This window comes from Myxine glutinosa, chromosome 5 (assembly GCF_964187855.1).
Source record: "Myxine glutinosa chromosome 5, kmMyxGlut1.1, whole genome shotgun sequence".
NCBI classification, from domain to species: domain Eukaryota; kingdom Metazoa; phylum Chordata; class Myxini; order Myxiniformes; family Myxinidae; genus Myxine; species Myxine glutinosa.
The window spans coordinates 205038564-205063109 of record NC_136265.1 but is presented as its reverse complement, the minus strand read 5'-3'; the positions used below and the strand labels follow the sequence as shown (position 1 = coordinate 205063109).

At 45.7% G+C, this 24546-nt stretch overlaps 1 protein-coding gene across 3 annotated transcripts in view; it reads right to left on the bottom strand.

The window, feature by feature from the left end:
- Positions 1 to 1533: 1533 nt before the first annotated feature.
- The window catches only part of RICTOR (RPTOR independent companion of MTOR complex 2), a 115572-nt gene continuing 92559 nt past the window's right edge, over positions 1534 to 24546 (bottom strand). For all 3 annotated transcript variants that reach the window (XM_068115046.2, XM_078779392.1, XM_078779393.1), the window contains 5 exons: positions 22131 to 22326; positions 21885 to 22022; positions 9135 to 9243; positions 1937 to 2075; positions 1534 to 1764 (listed from right to left, as the gene is read on the bottom strand). In XM_068115046.2, the coding sequence (XP_067971147.2) occupies positions 1591 to 1764; positions 1937 to 2075; positions 9135 to 9243; positions 21885 to 22022; positions 22131 to 22326 (756 nt within the window). In that variant the 3' untranslated portion in view covers positions 1534 to 1590. The remainder of the gene's footprint in view (positions 1765 to 1936; positions 2076 to 9134; positions 9244 to 21884; positions 22023 to 22130; positions 22327 to 24546) is intronic.

The window sequence follows — 24546 nt, the reverse complement described above, 5'->3', positions numbered from 1 at the left end:
ACTTCATCCTATCAAGATGAAATTTCTTGAGCGTAATGTGGGCATAAACTGGTGGAGGAAAAAAATAATGACGTCATCGGTCACGTGGTTTGGCCGCCATCTTGGAAAAACCGAAAATTTTGCACCTCTATATCTCCGAAAGCGCTGAATAGAAAAAATTGAGACATGGCTCATTGTAAAGAACTCTCCATGGGGAATAAAATGTTAATGATGATGTCATAGGTGCCTCCATTATGACGTCATAATTCGACAAGTACAAAACTTCATCCAATCATAATGAAATTTCTTGAGCATAATCTAGGAATAAATTAGTTTAGAAAAAAAATAACGATGACGTCATTGGTCACGTGGTTCGGCCGCCATATTTGTTTTAACACAAAAGCCTTAAAAACCACTGAAAATACATCCTGGTGAGGGTTTGCAATCTGATTGCTCTTTCTTGTTCTATTTGTTTTTAGTAATTTGCGTAATGTAACGCTTGATTACGTAACGAAATGTAGCGCTTGATTACCGTGCATTCTGACAGACTTGATCAAACCTTACCATTAATGGACATATGATTAGATTTTCCAGGGTCCCTCATCATGAATTACACTCAACCCAACCAAAGCCAATGGTATTAGTAATTTACGTAACGCCACGTGTAATTATGTAACGCTTCATTACCGTGCGTTCTGATGGGCTTGATTAAACCTTCCCATTATTTGACATATGATTAGCTTTTTTCGGGCCCCTCATTGTGAATACCGCTCAACCCAATCAAAGCCAATGGAAATGTGACGCAACAAACCCGGGTAGTATATAATCAGCAGAGGCCTACAGGCCTAATGTGTTTATCCCACCACAAAACCAAGATGGCGGCCATATCATTTTGTCTCGGTGCTATGGTGGGTGGAGTCGAGCGACAGATGTGGGTGTGGTCTGGCAAAACTGACCGACCAATGGGTGCACATTTCAAAAATCGACCCTCAATAAGAACCACAACAACAGCAACAGCAACGTGAAGCTCTTATAGACCTGCGACATGTCGCAAGTAAAAAAAAACCTATCTAAAACTTTGACGATGACGTATTAACCAAGACAAATAAAGGTGTTAAAGTATTTAAACCCCACAAAGTTAACGTTGTTTATGATTTTGGTTTACATAGGCGCATTTCACTGCACAAAAATTATGAGAATTTGGTTTATTTATCAACGAAGCCGAATCAATCGGAGTGGAAGTTGATGTGAGGGATACTCTTATCCGGTGTTGTCTCGATTTTCCCTGGGCTTAAATGGCACACATCCAGCTGAGTGAAGATGTCTACTGTGTGGACAGAGTGAGAAGACTGGAGAGACTGATGCAACAGTTACAAGTCAAAGTAATTTGATACAGTGGTAAGGTCAAGAATCACAATTCTCTCCACAATGAGAAGTCGCTGAGACACGAGGAATATACTGTACTTCAGGATCAAATACTGCATTTGAGTCATCAGAAGGAACCAGATACTGTAAGCAAAGATGGAGTCATCAGGAGGAACCTGGGTGAGCAAGAATGTTATCAAAAGGTTTATTGGAACAAAGCAATTAATAAAGTAGCAATTAATAAAGCTAGCACTCTGGCTGTTGGTGATATGCTAGCGGTGAGGTGAGAGGAGATGAGCAGTGTCCAAGGAAGAGAGGCGAGGTGAAGGGTGAATGTGATGGAGAAGTCGTTGGTTCTGCAGGGGCAGATGAAGATGTGATCTCTGACATCTTCAAGACCGATTCAGCCTGTTCGTACAGCTATGGGTGTGAAGAAGGGGACGGGTAATATGGAGGTTATAAGGGGACCATAATGCACAAGATCTCCTGTCAAACCTCCACCAGCATATGACAAACTATACAAATACACAAATTACTCGTATATACATTCCATCACTTTCCACTCCCTCCCTGATGATTCCTCGATCCATACCGGTAAGAAGGGTCCGTCCTGGAAAAGTTCTTGAATGAACCGACGGGCCGGCAGCCGAAATGTAGAGCGGGACAAGAGAAGACACACGTCGGAGTATAGGCAAACGTCACCGAACACCCAGGGAAAGCGCTCCCTCATGCTTTGCATTGGACATGGAAAACAAGAGATTTCAGAGCTCATTGAGAATGCAACAAATTCCTTGGGTTCCGACAAATGATCAGGTAAACATTGGAGGTCTATATGTCTACCATGTAAAATACAATGTCAGTTTGTGAGTTAGTACAGATTTGTGTTCCCCTTCATAATGGTAGGTTTTAAAGGCCAATCTTTTAACACGAATGTGTGTTCCCTACGGTCTATTTTTGAGGATAAAACAAACTCGAAAAACATTTTCCATAAAAGAGTAATTATGTCTCTTCTATTGGAGGTGTAGATGGTGGCTTGCAAACCGAGCCTCAAGGGTGGTGCACAGAAGGGTTTTTTTTAATAACAATAAATACAAGGCACAGGGAGGTGAACTTCGCTGAATGTGATGTGCAACGTGTGCAGAGTAAAACGAGTACTCATTTACATCCATATGGTGTCTAATAAATAAAGAAGATATAAGCACACCTGGCACGAGTCCGAGGCTTCAGACTTTGGCATGCTCACGCGGCTGCACCGTCGAAAAAACTGTTCCAACCCATCATATTTGATGGGCCTTTTACTAGTCTTACATAAAAAGCTCAGTTCCTGTCTGTGTGTCACAACCGCTGTCCATGCTACAGGCCACGCCTTCCACCCTCTCCCCCAGGGGCACAAGCAACGCCCATTGGCCAGGCCACGCCTTTTCCTCCAGCGAGCCAGAAACGTGTCGTACAAAGCCAAGGCACATTTTGGGACCTCAAAAACAGTTACTTTCTGTCTGCCAGATACAGTGACCTGTCGCTTATAACTCAATTTTTGCTCAGCAGAACTTGATAGACATTACAATGACTGTTGCAAGCAAAATTATTACTTTATGTTTTAAGTACTGCAACATAATATATTTATAAAATACATGTGCAATTACTCTTGTAGTATTTTTTGTCTTTTTTCAGGTAAGCATGCAACATAGTATAACAACATGCATTTTAAGGCCATGTTCCCTGCTAGAGTGGGGGTTAGCCTTGTGGTCCCCATGACAATCTTCTCCATTTTGCCCTATTTTCTGCATCTCTCCTTGTTAACCCCCTTGCCCGCATTTCTTCTTCCACCATCTTTAGCCAAGTCTTTCTCGGTCTTCCCCGTCCTCTACTTCCTTCTACATTAACTTCCATCACTCTTCTCAACCAGTCATTTTCATCCTTCCTCAATACATGACCAAACCATCTCAACCTGTTCCTCTTCACAGCATCAATCACAGGCAATATTCCCATCATCTTTCGCAATTCATCATTTGTCTTCCTCTCTCTCAACGATACTCCGCACATCCATCGAACCATTCGCATTTCCACCCTTTCCAGCCTTCGTTGCTGCTCTACGTTCATTACCCATGTCTCGCTCCCATAAATCATAACACTTCTCACACATGCAGCATACACCTTTCCCTTCAGCTTCAGCGACACTCTCCTCCTCATCAGCACGCCACTCAGTTCCCGAAACTTCTTCCATGCACATCTCACTCGAGCAACCGTTGCCGAGTCTGATCCACCTTCTCCATTCAGCATGTGTCCGAGGTAGCAAAATGTTTTCACACCTTCCAGCTTCACGCCATCTCCAAGATCCAACTCAACATTTCCTCCATCTGCAGCTCCCTCTGTGCACACCTTACATTTGAATGTAGCTGCCACACTGGTTAATGACCCTCTCAGACGACTACATTTTTGATGAACCCACTCAGCACACATTGTACATTGAATGGAGTTCACTCCGACACCCTTCCTGCACACAGCACACGGCCACTTCCCAGTTCTTTCCACCTCACCACATGCTTTACCACTTGCCATCACCTTTGTCTTTCCGATATTCACCTTCAGACCTTTTGTCTCCATACATTCCTTCCACTTGTTCATCTTTTCCTTCAGTCCATCCATACTTTCCACAATCAACACCAGATCATCTGCATACAACAACTCCCACGGTAAACCCTCCTTTACGGTCTGAGCCAGCACCTCCATCACAGCTACAAATAGTAGTGGACTTAGTACCGACCCCTGATGCACTCCCACCTTCACCTCAAACTCACCACTGTTCCCGTCCTTCGTCCTTACAGCTGTGCGTGCTCTTTTGTACATTGCCATCACTACTCCGATCAACCACTCCTCCACTCCCAACCTCCTCAATGCCCATGTCAATACTTTGCGTGGAACCCTATCGAATGCCTTCTCCAGATCAACAAACCCAAAAAACAACTTCTTCCTCTTATCCATGTACTTCTCCTGCAACTGCCTCACAATGAAAAGCGCATCTGTCGTTCCTCTTCCTGGCATAAATCCAAACTGCATTTCGTCGATCTTCACTTTCTTCCTTATCCTCCTCTCCAACACCCTTTCCAATACCTTCATTCCATGCTCCAATAACTTTATCGCTCGGTACGAGCCACACTCCAGAGGGTCACCTTTCCCCTTGTATAGAGGGACGAGGGTACTCAGTTCCCAATCCACTGGAATGCGGCCTTCTTTCACCACCAGATTACAGATCTCTGTCATTCTCTTCACACCCCAACTTCCTGCTGCCTTCAACATATCTCCCACAACTCCCGTCGGCCCTCCCGCTTTTCCACTCTTCATTGCTTTTATCGCTTCCTCAACTTCCTTCTCAGTTATCTTCTCTGCCGGTCCTAAAACTGGGTTACTCTCTATGTTGCCATCCCATTCATTCTCTGTATTCAACAGCATTTCCATATATCTTTTCCATCTTCCTTTAATTCCATCTGGGTCGACAACGATTTGTCCCACTTCATACTTCAAGCAACTCACCCCCATCACATCACACCTCTCTTTCGCTATGTGCTTTGCAATCCTGAATACTGCTTTCTGACCCTCTTTCGAATCCAAGTGTTCTCCGAACATTTTCCTACATGCCTCCTGCGCCTTTGCTACCTCTTTCTTTGCAGCCTTCCTGGCTGCCTTATAACTTTCATGCTCTGCTGTTTCTGCTCCCGTACCCTTCGCCTTCTGCCACTCTTTGAACTTCTTCCTCTTCTCGTCAATCCTCTTTCCAACCTCAACATCCCACCACCATGTTTCCGAGTGCCTCGGTGGTCCTTTTGTCCATCCACATACCTCACCAACGGCTCCCAACAGACTAGCTTTCATTGACATCCAACCACTTTGAGGCTCAACCACATCATCCTCTACCCTACTCAGCCTCTCTTTTAATGCCTCCCTTACTGTCACCTCTTTCAACCTCCACACCTTCATTCTCGGTTGGTACTTCACCCACCGAGCTCTCCTCGCACCTTTCACCCTTATGTCGCAGACAACCAAGTGGTGCTGTGAAACAGCCTCCTCCCCCGGGATCACCTTTGTGTCCCGGAGGTGCCCCCTATCTCGCCGACGCACCATCAGGTAGTCAACGGTTGTCGTCGACCCACCTGACGTGTATGTAACAAGCTTATTGTCCTCTTTCTGGAACTGAGTATTACAAATCAACAAATCAGCTCCATCAGCAAACTCCAAAATCCTTTCACCTTCTCCATTTCTCACACCATATCCGTAACCCCCATGAACTCCCTCAAAACCATCCATACTCCTTCCCACATGTCCATTCAGGTCTCCTCCCACCACAACAACTTCCTCATCTTTCACGTTTTCCATCAGCTTCTCTATCGCACACCAGAACTTGTCCTTCTCTTCATCGCTTCGACCAACCTGCGGAGCATATCCCGAGATGACGTTCACCAAGAGCTTTCCAATCATCATTTTCACCATCATCAACCTATCACTCACTCTAGTCACACTCACCACACTGTCTACAAACTCCTCAGAAAACAGGACACCAACACCATTCACGCCCTCCGGGCACCCTTGCCACACAAACTTGTATTTCTGTCCCTGCCTACCCTTCACCATTCTCACACCACTTCCCTTCCATCTCGTCTCTTGCACACAACATATGTCCACTCTTCTTCTGACCAATACTTCCACCACTTCTCCTGATCTCCCTGTCATTGTCCCCACATTCCATGTCCCAAACCTCAGAAACCGATCTCCACTTCGGGCTGCACACTGCCCATATGTACTTGTGATTGTCATGGTTCTCTTTTTGAGGCAATGTTTTTATGGCCGGATGCCCTTCCTGACGCCAACCCTTTTTGTCGTCTCTTACGACACGCAGGGATACGGTGTACCTATTCTGACCAGGGTACACACTGGGAAACGTTTAAAACATGTAAATTCTGGGGGGGGGGGGGGGGGGGGGGGGCGTCAGCATCACGGCTGCGGTTTAAACATATTCTGACAATATCCAAACAGAACGATGAAAAAACAATCCGGGAAAAGTCTCCAAGCGAGAACGTGGATTTGAGAAAGAAGGAGCAGAGGCGGAAGAAAACGAGATACAGGGGGCGGGGCACAAGCCGAGACGAGGAGGAGAGCGAACAAGCACGTGTCCGGGAGGAGAGAAAGAATCAATATAGAATTCTTTGTCTCAGGAGGTGAGGTGAGGGGGAGAAAACAAAATAAAAGAAACAAGCAATACAGCGAAGGAAATAACCCAAACCGACAAAACACCGACGGGGGGAGGGAAGCCCCAAGTCACCAGGCCGCGCACGAGGTACGACTCAGAAAACGACTAACTACACACAAGTTTGCACGAACCACAAACCAACACCAACTAGAAACACACAATAACACGTACACAGCAAAATAACCAGTGGAAATTTGACAAAGACAAGAATGGGAAAACACTCAAACTTCGATGCCGTGGAGAGCTCGAAGCACGCCTCACTCGCCCGAGGAACCGGAAGCCGTATTAACCGGAAGCCGCAACATAGTATAAGTTAGTCTTAAATCCGAGTTGTTTCGTATGATACAAATCAGTACTTTTTTCTCTTCTAATTATAATTCCAGGGCAACGCTGGCAGCAGCGATACTGAAATAGGGGTCAAAATTGCAATGTAAATGATGTCATACACAGAGATGTCTTTTTTTAAAAACCTACCACTGAGAGGCAATCATGGCAGTGTTTTGTGCGAGGTATGTCGCCTAATATGTAAAAGTTTAAAAAAAGGCAACTCCCCTTCTGCCCAAAAGGTGGGTAACCTGCTAGTATATTATATGATGTACCACACTCTTTACAGTGTGTTGGTGCTGCTGAAGCAGTTTCTTGGCGAGAATGGTTATATTTGGTGTTTTGCCATTGCCTTCCCAGCGTTGTTTGTCCATGCTCTATCCTTTTCAATGGTGAGCGAGTGAGCGTCAAGCAAGGAAGCAGCACAGACCATTTCAAAAGTCTTAGGTATGACTCGGCTGGGGTTTTAATCACCAACCTCCCAGACTCGGTGCAGATGCTATAACCGTTACACCACCGAGTCTGGTCCATTGGAGGGCAACTCCGAGTGCTTCCTCTTGCAAGTGCTTTTGACAAAAGCTCGTCTGAGGTCCCTCGTGACATTCCTGCTCTCTGAAGCTGGAAATGTTTTCTAATCAAGGACATGTCAGGAAAGAGGACACCGTTGCAAAACACCGTTCAGTATGCTTACTTATTTGTCACCTTGGGACACTGTTATAAAACAATAAAGCTTAAGTATTGCAATAACAGTGAAAATAAATTTGTCAAACATCTTCAATAATGGTAATGACATTAATATTTGTGGATTATGAGAAATCAAAGTTGCTTAAAAATCAAAAGCTTATTTAAAAGGCTTTCCTTAACCACTATTTTGTTTCATAAGATGTTCAAATCAAGCTTCAAAATGAGCCTTTTAAGTAAAACTTATGAACAATAACTTAATTAATAATTATATTATTGTTAATGATACACCTCGAGCTGTGCTTGGTGAGGATGCCAGATTGTATCTGGAACCAGCAAGTGCTATCTGCCACATGGACACATTGTCTTTCGCACGACCAATCACAATCAAGAAGCATCACCGTTGGTTTTAGCAGTCGGTATCATCACAGCGTTTGTCCAGGTTGGAGAACTTCAATATATATATATTTATTTTTTTCCAATCAGTTATTTTAATGGAAAGGAATTAACCAATCAGTTCTCACCTAATCAATTACCCCAGGAAGCTAGTATTATCAAATAAATGAACTCCATGCTCTTCTCACCAAAGAAAGCTGCATGAAGCAAGAAAAACTACACAAGGTAAGCCATTTGCCGTTTCAAACCCTACCCGGGTTCCTCTACAGCTGCAGTCATTTACAAGTATTACATACATGAGAATCCCAATGCTACACCCCTCCTCCCTTCCCCTCCCCGCACCCTCCCCTCAGCCACCAGGAGTACCAGGAGTTTCACAATTCACTTCATCAAATAGCTTATATTTGTTATGTCTGCACATGGTATGCACTCGAGTAATTGTTTGCAGTGTGCAAACATGCCCCGTTCGTATACATATACGTGTATAGGCTACATATACACACACCCTGAGCTCCGTATTGAAAGACAACAGATCGAGTACCATTGCAGCAATTACTGCACTATCTGTGAGCAATACGTGTGCATTGCAGCACAACCACAACTCGAAGGCTCCAATTTTGGGTCAGGAATAAAAGATTGAAAAAACATCAGCTCTCTAACCTGAAGAATCGTCATGACACCATCAAAATGAGCTCACTGTGACCCCTCGGGGCCTCACGTACATGAACTGATAGAAAAACATTTACATATTTTCTTGGTTATTATAAAGACTTACATATTGGAAAAATAAGCAAGCTGGTGTGTCTTGAGCTAATGTGAATACTATCTCAATGTGATAATTTTTTAAGGCCCCTCATATGTGCTCAAATGGGAACACTAAGCATGATTAAAAAAAACGTTTTTTTTAAAACTGCTTTTAAATTACGGTGCAGTATATAAATTGGTATTTGCAAGGTAATAAAAAATGAAAAGGCCTGAAAATAAACGTTTTTTAAAAATGATGGAATACGACAAACTACATTGAAAAATAGAAAGAGAGATAAATCAGTCAGGATGGTGAGTGCATGTTATTAGAAGAGTGGGCATGATATTAAGGTAAGGTTGGAGCAATGCAGCATGCGAGGGCAAGTGCTGAGAGTATGAGTACGTCAGTAGGCCTGTCTCTTGGGCCTTTGCTCCGACAGCGCTGCTCAGGTTCACCACCAGGCGGATCACTTCCCGGCGCAACATCTCCTCTGATACTTCATCATTTCGGCCTGCAGCAGTAGGAAAAACCTGGCTAGCAGCACAATGCAGCAACCTTCGCTTTTCAGTCTCATAGATTATCAGATTTAGAAACACAACGTTGAGGTTGTAAAGCACAAGGTAAGAGTCAGATGCTGAGAGAAACACTTTGCTGTGATGTCTTGGACATTTTAACAATGGACGAATGCCGTAGGTGAATGTATAATAATAAAAGAGAAAGTGTGCCAGTCAGTGCATCTCTTGCATAACTCCAAAACCATGACACCTAGTAGCCCAAAACTTTGCATGCCTACAAAGGGAGCACCAAGGGAGTGCATGAATGTAAACTAGTTATTTCGGTAAATTTAAGCACCACATTTGAAGATAATGAAGGTTTCATCAAAAACCAAAAAAGCCATACTAAGATGGTGGCATGTCATCTTGGTCAGCCTGCTGTCACCTCACAGGAGTCTTAAGCTGCCACTTTATTTTGGCCTGCTCAAAAATGGCTTGACTTGGAATAGGTCGCAATGGGTTCTTTATGATAAAGTGCTCAAAATGTATTTTCTCACTTTCCTCACTCATATCATTGAATGCCTGATCTTAATACCTATGAATCGCTGTATAAATCACTTTTGGCGGTGCTATAGCTTTCAAATTATGAGCTTGGAGCAATTTTTCTGCATTATATGATGTGATTTTCTACGATGGACTCTCACGGAAATATTAAAGTATATAATCAAAATCTGTCTTCCAATTTAAGGATTGGAGCTCATGGACTAAATAAGTCATGAAATCTGGAGTGAAATCTGAAAATTTAAAGAAATTAGCGATTCTTATAACTAAGCATGTTTACTGTAAGCAAGGCTCCCTCCTTCTCCATATTTAAACAAGAAAATGTGAAATTGCTGAAGCATTAAATGTAAATTATACTGTTCGGACAATTATATTGAGTGAAGAAAAGATTAAGGAATGTGCCCAAAGTGTAACTTCGTTGATTGCAACAAAAATAATTAAGAAGCGGGCCAACTTTGGCTGCGGGATCTCCACAAAGGCTCCCGCAGCGTGAGCAGTGGGTGTGGCGACTGCGGCTGGGTTCTCCGTCGGGAAATCCTCAGAGTTACAAACGCAAAACAAATTGAATTAAACATCGAATTAAAACAATGATTAACATAACAGTAGGATTAGAATGAGTAAAGCAATGGGGACAAGTGAACTATGAGTTCAAGAGAAAATTGGAAAATGTTTTCAGTGGCTACATAGCAATCTTTGTTAAAAAAAAAAAAACAAAAAAAAAAAACTTTGTCTTTCTCTCTCTCCCCTCTCCTCATATTCCCATCAGCTGGTATTTGCTGGTAATAAATAAGCGATATATTAAGCTCAAAGAAAACCATTACTCTGGAGCATTATAACATTTTTACCTCTGCCTCCAAAGGTGGACAGAGGTTATGTTTTGACCGATGTTCATCTGTTTGCCTGTGAGCAGGATATCTCAAAAAGTTATGGACGGATTTGGTCAAAATAATTCATGGGCAGGTTGAGTGTGTGACAAGGACCAATTCATTCGATTGTGGTGAGGATCCGGATATGAGTTTTTTTAATTTTATAATGAAATGGAAAACCAAATACTGCATTGGAGTCATCAGAAGGAACCCAAAAAAAAGAAAAAGTAAAAAGCAAAGATGGAGTCATCAGGAGAAACCTGGATAGGATTCGGGTTTCAGCCGCTAGTCCTCTACCCTCACACCCATCCAGGCGCAGCCAAGTGAACCTGCCAGAAAAAAAAAAATTCTGCAAGAATTCACTTCTCCGAAGACAGATAGATAAAGAAAGAGAGAAATAAAGAATAATAAAGAATTATAATGAATAAAGAGAAATACGAAAAATTAGAAAGAAATGTGAAAGGAACAAAGATCCCTAACTCCTAGCCCTAGCTCCTTAAGTGATTCTTCAACATTGAGAGACAGGACAAATATATATATATATATATATATATATATATATATATATATATATATATATATATATATATATATATATATATATATATATATCTATCTATCTATCTATATATATTGTTGCGGAGATGAGGACTGTATTTTTTTGATTGTGTGCTGTACTATTATTATTATTGTTTATTCTGCGCCCCCCTACCTCCGGAGCTGTGTAAAGGTGAAAGGGCATCCCATAATTAGTCCACAAGCATACACGTCAGCCAAGTAATAGAATACCCCTGTTGATAGTTATCTCTTATTCTGTGTTTTAGGGTAAGGCTGTGTCTCCCATTAATTGAAGTACTTCATTGCACCAGTGAAAGAGAATAGATCCCCTTTCATTCCCATCCCCAAAATCTCCATTCCCTTTTACATCCCCTCTCGTCATTGCTGAGCCCTCGATTCCCAATTACCTCCCCTCCAATAACCGCCATTGACCACGAGGCTCGAGTCGGGGAAGAAAGGCGTGTCTCCACCTTGTCATAGAGGGGAAGAGGGGCGTGCCCGCCCGTCGTCATCCAGGGCGGAGCCCGAGGGTCGCGCGACCAACCAGGGCCGAGGTGAGCACCCCGATGAGCGTGTCCAAAAACGCCGGCGGCTGAATCGCTGGAGGCGCTATAAAAGGCGCGAACGGAAGTGAGTGGTGAGTTGGTCTGAGTTGGTTGAGAGTCGGTCGTCAAGTGGAGAGTGGTGAAGAGTCAGTCAGTAGAGGTGGTGGTCAAGTGGTTGCATTGGTTGCGGTGAGGAGTCGGTGGTAAAGAGTGAGGGACCAAGAAAGAGTTGAGGGTGTGGACCAACGAGTCAGACAAGTCCTGGGAACGCAGCGGAGGCTGCAGCAGCAAGAACACCCAACAGCCAAAGGGGGCCTGAACGGCGGTTTGGAGCAGGACCGAAAAGGAACGGCGGCTGCTAAACGCGCCGGTTGAGCTGCAGGACCCCCTTGGACCTCCCTCTCCCTCCAGCCATCCACCTCCTGCCTTTCCACCCTTCTTGTGTACGTGAGTTTGTTTTGTTTGTTCTGTCCCTGGGTATTTAATTAAGTCTGTAGGTAAGCTAAAATTTGCACTGTGTCACCTGCGTCTTATGTGTTGTAAATAAACCTTGATTGCTCCTTTTTGCTTGTGTAAATAATAAATCCAATTACTCTTCTGTCCGTCTATTCGTTTTATTCCTTTTCCTCTTTGCATTCGTCGTTTTAGTCTTTTCCCCTCATTGAGCAGCTGCGGTGTGATCCGGCCAAAGTCCTGGGTGAATCGGGTGAGTCAGGGATCCTGTAACGGTCGCGGCAATACCACCGCTCGGTAAATAACATCTTAATCCGCGATCAGTAACAATTGGTTGTCAGGAGTTGGATTCGGACCTGGGACTAAATTTGTTAGGCCCAAATTTTGGAACACCAATTGTGTGATCAGTAACAATTGGTGTCTGGGAGTGAGATTCGGGGCCCGAACCAAATTTTTAAAACATCTAGAAAAAAATTTGGTCAAAATTTGGAGCGGACGAAATTTGTTTTGTTTTAAAGCAAAACCCGAATTTTGAAATCGCGCCATGGCTGGTCAAGGCGACGGGATGCCGGTGGGAGAGATAGACGGGGTAGAATCGACCCAGGACCTCGGGGAAATGTATGTGGAGGAAAGGGTGGAGGAGAGTAAAGAAGGTGTGGTTGAGGGGGTATCAGGTGCACAAAATGGCGCTCTCGCGCACGTGGTTACAGCGGCACCAAATTTAGCCACGCCCATGGTCGCGGCAGCCGAGCCAGAGATGCCAGAGTACGTGCGAGTCTTTATGATTGAAATGATGGCAAAAATGAGGGCTCAGACTGAGCAAATTGAAGCAACAACGATAGAAATGAGGGCCGATAGGGAGAAAAGGGAGCAGAGGGACAGAGACCGCAAGTTGGGCGAAAGGGTCCCACAGGTGCACGACGAGGTAAAGCGGGTCGAAAAGCGCTGGTTGAGCGAAGCGGAGGAAAGCGCGGGTGCAATGACGGGGGTAGAAATCGCGACACGGGGTTTGGAAAAGCCGGCGACCGATGAGGTAGAGGGAATTTTATTAAAGCCAACGGTCGTCGAGGTGAGTAAAGAAAAAGCGGAAGTGGGCATTGAAATTGAAGAGATGACGGAGGTAGCCCAGGAATTGCAGGGAGAAATGGAAAATGTGCAAAGTCCCTGCTCACATCACGATGCTGTGCTTAACCCGAATGGAAGTTTGCAGGTTTTGGTGCAGGGAGGAAGAAGAACCCCGAAGGTGAGACGTGCTGTTGTGTATTGTGCGGGGAGATTTTGTAAGAGGATGTTTGGCGACAAAAGAATTTTCACGCGCTTGGGATCGAGGAAGCATCCGGGCGTTGGTGAGGGGTCCCGTGTGAGTGGAAATGGCACGCGTGTGGAAAAAAAGTGTGCGTCAAGGGGTGAGCGTGTTACGAAGCGCGAGTGTGATACCGAGTGCGAGCGAGAATGCACGTCGGGGTGTACGGAGTGTGACACGAATAGTGAGTTGGTGATGGCGCAGGTGCGAGAGGGCACATCGGAGCGCGAGTGTGAAACCGAGTGCGAGCGAGAATGCACGTCGGGGTGTACGGAGTGTGACACGAATAGTGAGTTGGTGATGGCGCAGGTGCGAGAGGGCACATCGGAGCGCGAGTGTGAAACCGAGTGCGAGCGAGAATGCACGTCGGGGTGTACGGAGTGTGACACGAATAGTGAGTTGGTGATGGCGCAGGTGCGAGAGGGCACATCGGAGCGCGAGTGTGAAACCGAGTGCGAGCGAGAATGCACGTCGGGGTGTACGAAGTGTGACACGGAGAGTAAGGTGGTGGTGGAATGTGTGCGAGAAAGCACACCTGAATTGGTCATGGCGCGAGTGTGGGAGAGCCCATCCGAGCGCGTTAGTGGGTGGATGCAAGAGTGCACGCCCATGATGAGTGTTACGGAGGATGTAACGGAGGAGAGGTGTGGACCAAAGTGTGCGCAAGAGTGTGCGCGAGAGGTGTGGTGTGTAACAGGGAGAGCGTTGGTGGAATGTACGGACGGCGTTGGAATGCCGGGTTTTGTGAGGGTGAAAGGGGTAGCGTATGCTTGTGAGCATGCCAGTGAAGCATCGACGGTAACCGGGTTAGCGGTTAGGGCGACGGATAGCCGATGCGAGCACTCGGTGCGAGGGGTGCTTTGTTGGGTGCGAGGCCCGGCGCGGATCGATGCTGCGTCGCTTCTCTTCGAAGCGTCGTTGCCGATTCGGGCTTGGCCCCGCCCCGCACGGTCGAGTCCGGGCCTTGTAGGGCGAGGCGACCGGTCCGGTTCAAGGGCGAGTGGGAGGAAGCGGAACGGTGCCCCCTCGTGGGGACGGGGTTTCGACCGGGGGAGATTGAGCCATCGGGCCCGGGACCGCAAGGTGCCGCGCCGAGATGGTGCGTGGAGCCTCGGTCCAACCAAACCACCTCCCTTGAACCGAAAGCCGGACGGATTCAACCTGCAGGCGACCAAACCACCCGAATTCATTGCTCGGCTTTACGAACCGAGTTTAATGATGTCACGGCGCACCGAGAGGATCTAATAAGTAGACGGGTGATGAGGATAGTGTTTTGGCCCGATATTAGAAAAAAAAAAAAATAAATTTGAAATTGGTACGGTGATTGGCAGATGATTGGCAGAATTTTTGATTGGTTGAAATTTGATGTGCAAAATTGGTAGTGGGAGATGCCCGATGTGGTGGGATGGCAACTCTGTCATCCCTCACAAAGTGGGGCAAAGGAGCTATAGTTTATGGGGTGTATGGCAGTGAAAACTAGCCCGGGTGGGTTAGGTTATATTGTAGGGATCTAGCGAAGATGACATTAGGTGACGTTAAGGTTAGTTAGTGACTGATACCTGTAGTGGGGACGCAGGTAGTTTAGTGTGGATGATAATGACGTGGGAGCGCAATAGTTTAAAGGGACGACTGGGAAGCGCAAGTTTCAGAGGGGAGTAGTTAGCTGAGATGATGCCGTGTGTGTGAGGATTGAACAGGTGTGATTGCACAGGTGTGCAACTGAACAGGTGTATGGAGCAGTGTATGAGGGAGTAGTGGTGATTGCGTGTTGTGTTGAGCAAATGGTCCAGGAAGAGGAGGAGGGTGCAGGTGGCACCAGGTAGGATTGCACAGGTGTGCAACGACAGGTGAATGAAGGACAGGTGTATGGAATAAATGGTATGGAGTATAGGAATGGATGGTCGTGGAGTGAGTATGGTGGAAATTGTGGAGTGGAGTGGATGGTGCGAAGGTGTGAATGGGGGAAGAGTGGACCCCCATCACGGATACCCGGGGCGGGTAGTGTAAGTGTTAGGTAGAGGGTACAGGTAAATTGTGGTTGGATATTGGCATCTGTGGTGCGGGTGAAAGAATGGTCTTTGGATGGGTGCATTAGTGTTGTGGAAATGGCTGGGCGTGTAGCCTGTTAGTGTGTGTAGTTGGTTTGGGCACTCCACCACTGTGAGGATGTCGGCCAGGTGAGGCCGCAGGTGGGCTCTGGGAGCCGGTAGTTGTGGATGGGGCCCGAGGATCCGGAGGACGGACCCGGGTAGCCCAGTGCCAGAGAGGGCACCGAGTGGGGAGAGCGCCAGAGGGCCTTCCCCAGGTAGATAGGTTAGGGTAAGGAGCAGGTAAGCTCGGAGGCAACTGCAGTGGTGGAGGTGTGCAGGTGGGTAGACCTGCTGGGAGAGCTACACGTCGCAGCCCAGAAATTGTGCGAGGGCACCGGGAGATGAATCGGGGGAGTGAGACCCCAAATTGAGAAGCACCACAGTTTGGTCAATGGGAATTGGTTATTAGAACCCATAGTGTAAGTGGCCAATGGATTGGCAGGGAAAGACCCCGGGTAGTGTAAAGTGTGTTAAAATCATTTAGAGGATAGTTAGGATGAAGGATCTCCTCGCACCATCTGCATCCACTCACCTGAGGTGACAGGTACTCCGCACCATGCCATGTTTAATTATTTTTACTGTGCAAATGTTTGGATTGTGAGACGCATCATGACGTGGGTGTGACATTGTGCTTTGATGTTCCATCTCTGCCTCCTTATGAGGATTGATGATGAATTTGGTGATGGCAAATTTTGAAGTAGAGGGATTGTGGAGACGAATTTGGTATAGGGGAAATATGGGGAAGACGTGACAGTAGTGACGAATTTGTAAATGTGTAGATTTTTGTACATATGGGGTAAGGGCAAGGGTAGGGTAGGTGACAGGGGGGTGACGTACGGTAGGGACGAGCTTTCTCACTTCGCCCTCCGTACGCATTTCGCCTTGCATTGCCTTATTGATGTGTACCCTTGTGACCTTACCCCTCGCTCAATTGTCTTTCCCCTTTTGTCTCCCACATGACCTGTGCGCCATTGGGTGCCGAGGGGAGCGTGCGTGGGTCGGCCATTGTGCGCCCGAAATTCCCAGAACCAGCTGTCTGCATCGATGCACCACATTATGGACCACATGTCTGTGGCCGAGCACCACCTATGGACCCCATGGGTTGGGGCATGGCCCCTCTGCTGGAACCGGCCATGAGGGCCCGAAATCTTGCTGGCGGACCTTGGCCACAGGGCACCGATGCCCCACAGGTGAACCACACGTAGTCGGCCCCTGTGGGCCATAAATAAAATAAAAACGAACACGTTAGGTGCATTCTTTTATTGCAAATAGGCCGCCAGCAAGGGAAGATGACAACACCAGGAAAATAATAATAACCAGCAGAGGGAGCCGAAGAGCAAGAGACACCTGCAGGGTTTGGGTTTGTTGGCTTTATTTTATTGATGAACAATGGTGACTGCACCGATTGGTGCTTGGGTGTGTATTGGTGCGTTTTTGGGTGCTTTCATGGTGCGTCGATGCAGAGCAGACTGTCTCCCCCCCCAGAAAGAACAATCACAGGTCCTGGGTTAGTTTTGTAAATAAAAATAGCGTCATTGTAAATAATGCTTCCCACCGTCAGTGTATAGTTTGAAGACCATTCCGCAATTCGGTTAACTGTGGGCGTAAGTCTGTTAGGCAGGGTGCAATGGAGCAGCGGGACACATTTATTTATGTTTTAAAACTGTCGCACTCAGGGTCAGGTTAACAATAGAGGGAACTACACCTACGTGTCACACTAAAAATAAAAGTTGTAGGCCCGGGACGTGCCTAAGAGGAGGAGGGTGCAGTGTTGCGGAGCTGAGGACTGTATTTTTTTGATTGTGTGCTGTACTATTATTATTATTGTTTATTCTGCGCCCCCCTACCTCCGGAGCTGTGTAAAGGTGAAAGGGCATCCCATAATTAGTCCACAAGCATACATGTCAGCCAAGTAATAGAATACCCCTGTTGATAGTTATCTCTTATTCTGTGTTTTAGGGTAAGGCTGTGTCTCCCATTAATTGAAGTACTCCATTGCACCAGTGAAAGAGAATAGATCCCCTTTCATTCCCATCCCCAAAATCTCCATTCCCTTTTACATCCCCTCTCGTCATTGCTGAGCCCTCGATTCCCAATTACCTCCCCTCCAATAACCGCCATTGACCACGAGGCTCGAGTCGGGGAAGAAAGGCATGTCTCCACCTCGTCATAGAGGGGAAGAGGGGCGTGCCCGCCGGTCGTCATCCAGGGCGGAGCCCGAGGGTCGCGCGACCAACCAGGGCCGAGGTGAGCACCCCGATGGGCGTGTCCAAAAACGCCGGCGGCTGAATCGCTGGAGGTGCTATAAAAGGCGCGAACGGAAGTGAGTGGCGAGTTGGTCTGAGTTGGTTGAGAGTCGGTCGTCAAGTGGAGAGTGGTGAAGTCAGTCAGTAGAGGTGGTGGTCAAGTGGTTGCGTTGGTTGCGGTGAGGAGTCGGTGGTAAAGAGTGAGGGACCAAGAAAGAGTTGAGGGTGTGGACCAACGAGTCAGACAAGTCCTGGGAACGCAGCGGAGGCTGCAGCAGCAAGAACACCCAACAGCCAAAGGGGGCCTGAACGGCGGTTTGGAGCAGGACCGAAAAGGAACGGCGGCTGCTAAACGCGCCGGTTGAGCTGCAGGACCCCCTTGGACCTCCCTCTCCCTCCAGCCATCCACCTCCTGCCTTTCCACCCTTCTTGTGTACATGAGTTTGTTTTGTTTGTTCTGTCCCTGGGTATTTAATTAAGTCTGTAGGTAAGCTAAAATTTGCACTGTGTCACCTGCGTCTTATGTGTTGTAAATAAACCTTGATTGCTCCTTTTTGCTTGTGTAAATAATAAATCCAATTACTCTTCTGTCCGTCTATTCGTTTTATTCCTTTTCCTCTTTGCATTCGTCGTTTTAGTCTTTTCCCCTCATTGAGCAGCTGCGGTGCGATCCGGCCAAAGTCCTGGGTGAATCGGGTGAGTCAGGGATCCTGTAACGGTCGCGGCAATACCACCGCTCGGTAAATAACATCTTAATCCGCGATCAGTAACAATATATATATATATTGTTATGGTTGTGAGAAATAAAGATCCCCCCCCCCCCCCCCCCCTCTTAGTTAGTTGCACGACAACATGTAGCCTCGCTTAGTTCAGTTATTCCTTATTAAATGTAAGCATAGTCTCCTTTCCTGTGTTAGTATGCATTGGAGCAGGTCAGTAAGTGTAGGTTTCGTTGTTCTTTTGGGCTGGAATGCCCTGTGTTCTTTTGGGCTGGAATACCATGTGCTAGGGCCTGGAACAAGTCTGGAAGGCCCGAGGGAGGAGCTGCAGGGGAGTGGCCGGTAAGCGGCAGGCAGCCAATGAAAGCTCAAGGGGAGTGGCTAACAACAGCAGCCAGAGGAGGGGCTTGGAACATTCGGGTAAGACTCTGGGGAGGGGCTATAAAACCCTGCCCCGGGCCCCCCCCGAAACAGAGTTGAGTTACAGCCCCGGTGCGATCCTGAGCGAGAGAGTCGAGTGTGAGCTGTGTGATCGAGTCAAGTCGAGAGTGTAGAGAAAGCACAAACTCTCCCTGCCCTGCGCTCTGCTGCCTATTAATAGCGCTTGCGAGGACGATCCCTCCCGGGGCCACAGACGCCAACGATCTCCTTGCCTGAGCTCCCTGCACGTGCCGCGAACATCCCAGGGACACGCCGAACGAGCTGACCGGGGCAAACGGCGCCAACGACCGCGCTTGGAGCGCGTCACCCTTCTTCATCCTTTTCCCTGCGTGAGTGAGTGGGCCCTTGTCCGGGGATTAAGATAAGACCGATTAAGTATCTGCTCTGTCTCTTTACCCTGATCATTGTATAAATTGTATAATAAACCTGTGTTCTTTCGCATCCATTTGGCCGTTCACGTCATTTTCCACAATTGGCTTCGCACTGTACGAATAAAACCGCTCGATCAGGTTCAATAAGAATTAACGGCACGAGTCACATGACACGCAAACCGCTCGGGCGTATCAGACCAACATGCGAGGTCCAGTCCCCGTTCTCGTGGTGGCGTGTGTATCGAAGGTACGTGGGGATTCGACCTGATACCCTTCCGCACGCTCGCTACGGGGGTGGCAGCTGGAATTGCTCTGCAATCTGCCCCACGAGTGTAAAGTGGGTCGTGGCCTCGTGGACTTGAAGGCCCGAGAGGGAAAAGGGTTTAACCCCCCTCTGTACGTCGACGGGCTCGAGATCCGCAACAATATATATATTTGAAATATATATAGTCACGTGAAAAAGTAAGTACACCCCATCTAAAGTTTTGACTTTTTCAACATATGTCAACATACAGCAATTTGATCTTCATTTCAACAATATTGATAGATAAAGGTGATATAATATAACAAATATCATGAAACATTTACATATTGTAGTCCATTGTATAATATAAACAAAACATAAATGCAAATTTCGCATGTGGAAAATGTAAGAACACCCTTGGCTCTAACAGATGGTATTGCCCCCTTTGGCAGAAACAACCTCAAGTAGGCGTTTCTTATAACTGTCTACCAGTCGCTGACATCGACTGGGAGAAATTTTTGCCCACTCCTCCATGCAGAATTCTTTCAGCTGTGCGATGTTTGAGGGGTTTCTTGCATGCACAGCTTGTTTCAAACCCCCCCACAACATCTCGATGGGATTTAGATCCGGGCTTTGACTTGGCCATTCCAGAACCCTCCATTTCTTTATTTTCAGCCATTCCTTGGTGGATTTACTGGTATGTTTAGGGTCATTCTCATGTTGCAAGGTCCACCTCGGTTGAGATTCAACTTTCCGACAGATGGCCTCACATTATCCTCAAGCACCCTCTGGTACAATGAAGAATTCAGAGTGGATTCTATGATGGTGAGCAGCCCAGGCCCTGATGCAGCAAAGCTGCCCCAAACCATAATATTTCCACCACCATGCTTTACAGTTGGTATCAGGTTCTTGTGGTCAAATGCTGTCTTTGGTTTTCACCAAACATGTCTTCTGGTACCGTGGCCAAATAGCTCTACCTTTGACTCATCTGTCTAGAGCACATTGTTCCAGAAGTGCTGGTCTTTGCCGAGGTGTTCATTGGCAAAGTTTAGTCTTGCCCTGATGTTCTTTCTGGACAGCAAAGGTTTCCTCCTGGCACACCTCCCATGTAGATCAAATTTGTGCAGCCTCTTTCTAATTGTAGACTCGTGCACTTTGACCTCAACAGTGGCAAGAGCTACATGTAGGTCCCGTCATGACATTCTGGGGTTTTTAGAGACTTTTTTCAGCATCTTGCGGTCTGCTCTCGGGCTGAACTTGCTGGGGCGGCCTTGCCTGAACAAGTTGGCAGTTGTGTGGAATCTTCTCCACTTGTAGATGATCTTCTGGATAGTCGAATGATTGATTTCAAATTGCTTGGAGATCTTTTTAAATCCCTTCCCAGACTCGTAGGCATCTATAACCTTCTTTCTGAAGGCCTCAGAGAGCTCTTTTGATCTAGGCATGGTGACGCCGCACACTTCAACAACAAAGAGCAAACCAAACTAAATGTGTGAGGTTTAAATAAGACAGGTTCCTCCAAGATCCTCTCTAACGATGTTCTAATCATTTGCACCTGAGCTGGTGCACCTGATTCTAATTTTAGGTATTTGAAGAAGTGATAAATGTAGGGGTGTACTTACTTTTTCCACATGCGAAATTTGCATTTATGTTTATTTAAATTATACAATGGACTACAAAATGTAAATGTTTCATGATATTTGTTATATTATATCACCTTTATCTATCAATATTGTTGAAATGAGATCAAATAGCTGTATGTTGAAATATGTTGAAAAAGTCAAAACTTTATATGGGGTGTACTTACTTTTTCACGTGACTGTATATCTACATATATATATATATATAATCATGATATTTCAAAACCGAAGGATTCAGACAAACCTTGGTGGATGAGTTCGGTAGGTGACAAGAACAAGCCGATTAGATTTTGGTTGAGGTGCAGATGCAGCTCCAGCCTATCAGTGGGCTATCAAACGTAAACTGTTCAGCCTGGTGGAGGTATGCGCTGTACCGAGTAACGTTGTAGTTATGGTATGTTGTAGTTTTGATTATTTACCAAAAAAGTAAAAAAAACAGATTTCAAAAGTCTGTGTCCAAAACGGTATATTTTTATATGAAAGAAACTGTTACATCAGCCTTTGATTTTGAGAATCACTGAATGTAAAAACAAACAAACAAATAAAGTAAAACGCCAAAATATCTCATAACTACAAACATGTTTAGTGATAAAACATAAGAAGACAGGCATTCATTCTCACCATGACCAACACCTGTTGCCTTTGTACAACCTTCTTCGTCACTTCCACCCAAATTAGAACACCTCTTCTGCACTCCATCTCCAAGGGGTGGAGCCAAGGGAGGAGCAGGGGTTGATGAATCATCGGCAAAAGGGAAATCTAGAAATGCAATGCAAAAGGTTTTAATATCAAACACAACAGAAAGTTGACAAAATGAAAGTGATGATTATAAAAAAAAAATTGAAAGTCGTTTGCACTGGCTCTCACCACTGCATTTCAGCTCTTCCTTGCAAACACAAAGTAGGCAGCTGTCGCTATGGTGACACCATTCTCCCGCATCATTGATTCCATCGATGGAAGAAGAGGCCAGGTCAGTGAGACGTTTGTCAACATCATTTGTCGTTCCTTCCTTCTCTTCCTCCCATTGTTTTTCTTCCCCATTCGAAGGGCCAAGGTCATCGATCTGCGGCAATAAAGGTCTCAACCGTAATATTTCCTTCGAATAACGTTTTTCCCTCCATCACCAAACTGTGAACAAAGGTTAAGTGATCATCCCTATTTGTCTGTCAGTATGTGAGCATGATATTTCAAAAAGTTATGAACGGATAAACGTGGCGGACAGGTTGGGTGTGTGATAAGGACAAATTGGTTCGATTTTGGTGAAGATCTGGATATGAAAATTTTTAAGGGATTCTTCACTATTGAGAGATAGGGCCAAAAACGATATATCGCTCACGGTATCTTAAAATGTTAGGGATGGATTTAGACAAAACTTGGTAGAAAGGTTGGGTGTGTGACGAGGAAGAATTGGTTAGATTCTGGTGAAGATCCAGATTCACATCCAATGGGTTTTTTTTAATTTTCGAAGTGATTCTTCATAATTGAGAGAAAGGGCCAAAAACGATATTATAGAACGATATATTTCAAAAGGTTGTGGACGAATATGACAAAAATTGGTGGATGTATTGGTTAGGTGACAAGAACACGCTGATTAGATTTTGGTTAATGTCCGGATACAGATCCGGCCTATCGGTGGGATACAAAACATAAACTGTTCAGTCTGGCAGATGTATATGCTCTACTGAGTGCCGTTCTAGTTTGTTTATTTATTACTTTTCGAAGTATATGTCGGAAAAATATCTTCCTTTCCCCCATTCTCCTCTATATGAGGTAGAGCGTAATGGTACCCACCCGCCTCTGCCACACTTTTTATGCAATACCCCTCCACTGCCCTCTATCACCAGCCAACTCTTTTCACTCTCCCACCAACCCTATCTTACTTAGGGTTACGGTAGGGTAGGGTAGGGTAGGGTTAGGGTTAAGGTAGGGTAAGGGTTAGGGTTAGGGTTAGGGTTAGGGTTATATCCCTCCTTACACAACTTTCTTATCTTAGCCGAGTTCTACCTATTTTCCTCCTCCATCGCTCCGTCAACCTGTCAGCTTGCTCTGCCAATCTCTCTTCCTCCATCCACACCAGGTGCCCAGACCACCTCAGGTGGCTCTTTACCAATATCACTGTCAAGCTAATCCTCACATCCATCTCAACAGTGCATCCATCCTTCTATCCAACGTCTTACTTACTTGGATGTATAGGCTGGAAGCGATGTTTATTTGCCCCTCACTACTGCACCGATGCATGTATTCCTCTGGTGGGGTTGGTACTTCATTGGATGATTTGCCCAGTGTAATTCCAGTGCTGACTTGAACTGGCTGACCGTTTTTGCATTGACTGCTCTTTCAGGAAGTGAGTTCCAGTTGTTGATGCTTCTGGCAAAATGCATTCTACCTTAGTCTGGTTCTACAGTGATATTTCTTAATTTTCAGTCTTTGACCTATGGTTGTTGACCCCTCATCCATCTTCAAGAATTTCTTGACCTCTAGCTTATCAAACCTCTTGACAATTTTAAAGACCGGGAGGAGTTTTGCCCCTTGTCTTCTACAGGATGTCTGAAGAATTTGGAATCATAAGGGAAATCTTTTTTATTTATTTGTTTTCTTTTTTTCAGATTAATATTGACCCATGGCTTTCAATTTAGAGGAGTGAATTGGGATTATCCTTCCCTACGGCAGGGAAGGCTGGTCCCAAAGAAGAGTGTCTGAAGAGTTCAATACAAGACATCTGGAAAGAAGACAAATTACCCAAAGCGTGGTATGCAAGCTTGCCCGCAAATTTAAAGAAACGGGATCTGTGACGGACAAGCTTCGGCCTAGCCGACCTCACACACCTGAGGAAATTGTGGAAAGTGTTACTGTAAAATTTCACGCAAGCCCAAAAAAGTCTATCCCACGTACGAGGCAAGTTGAGCATATTCTTTGGAAATAATTTTTTCCTATGATTCCAAACTTTTCGGACACCCTGTATAAGCTAGTGTTGGTGGTTTCAGGGCTATCAGTCTGTCTGGGTATTCCAGGTGTCATAAAGTCTGATAGCTCTTTTTTGTACTTTCTCCATGAGGTGCTCATCCTTCTTGTATGTAGGGTATCATACAGAGTTGCAGTATTCTAGTGTAGGCCTCACAATGGTCTTGTAGTGTTGAAGAATTCCTTTCTGTTTTAGAGCTGAGAAAGATCTTTTAATGATTCCCAGCTTCATGTTCGCTCTCTTGGCAGCATCAGCACCATGAGTACTGAAGGTTAGACTATCCTCAAATATAATGCCCAGGTATTTTTCCTTTTTCCCCTC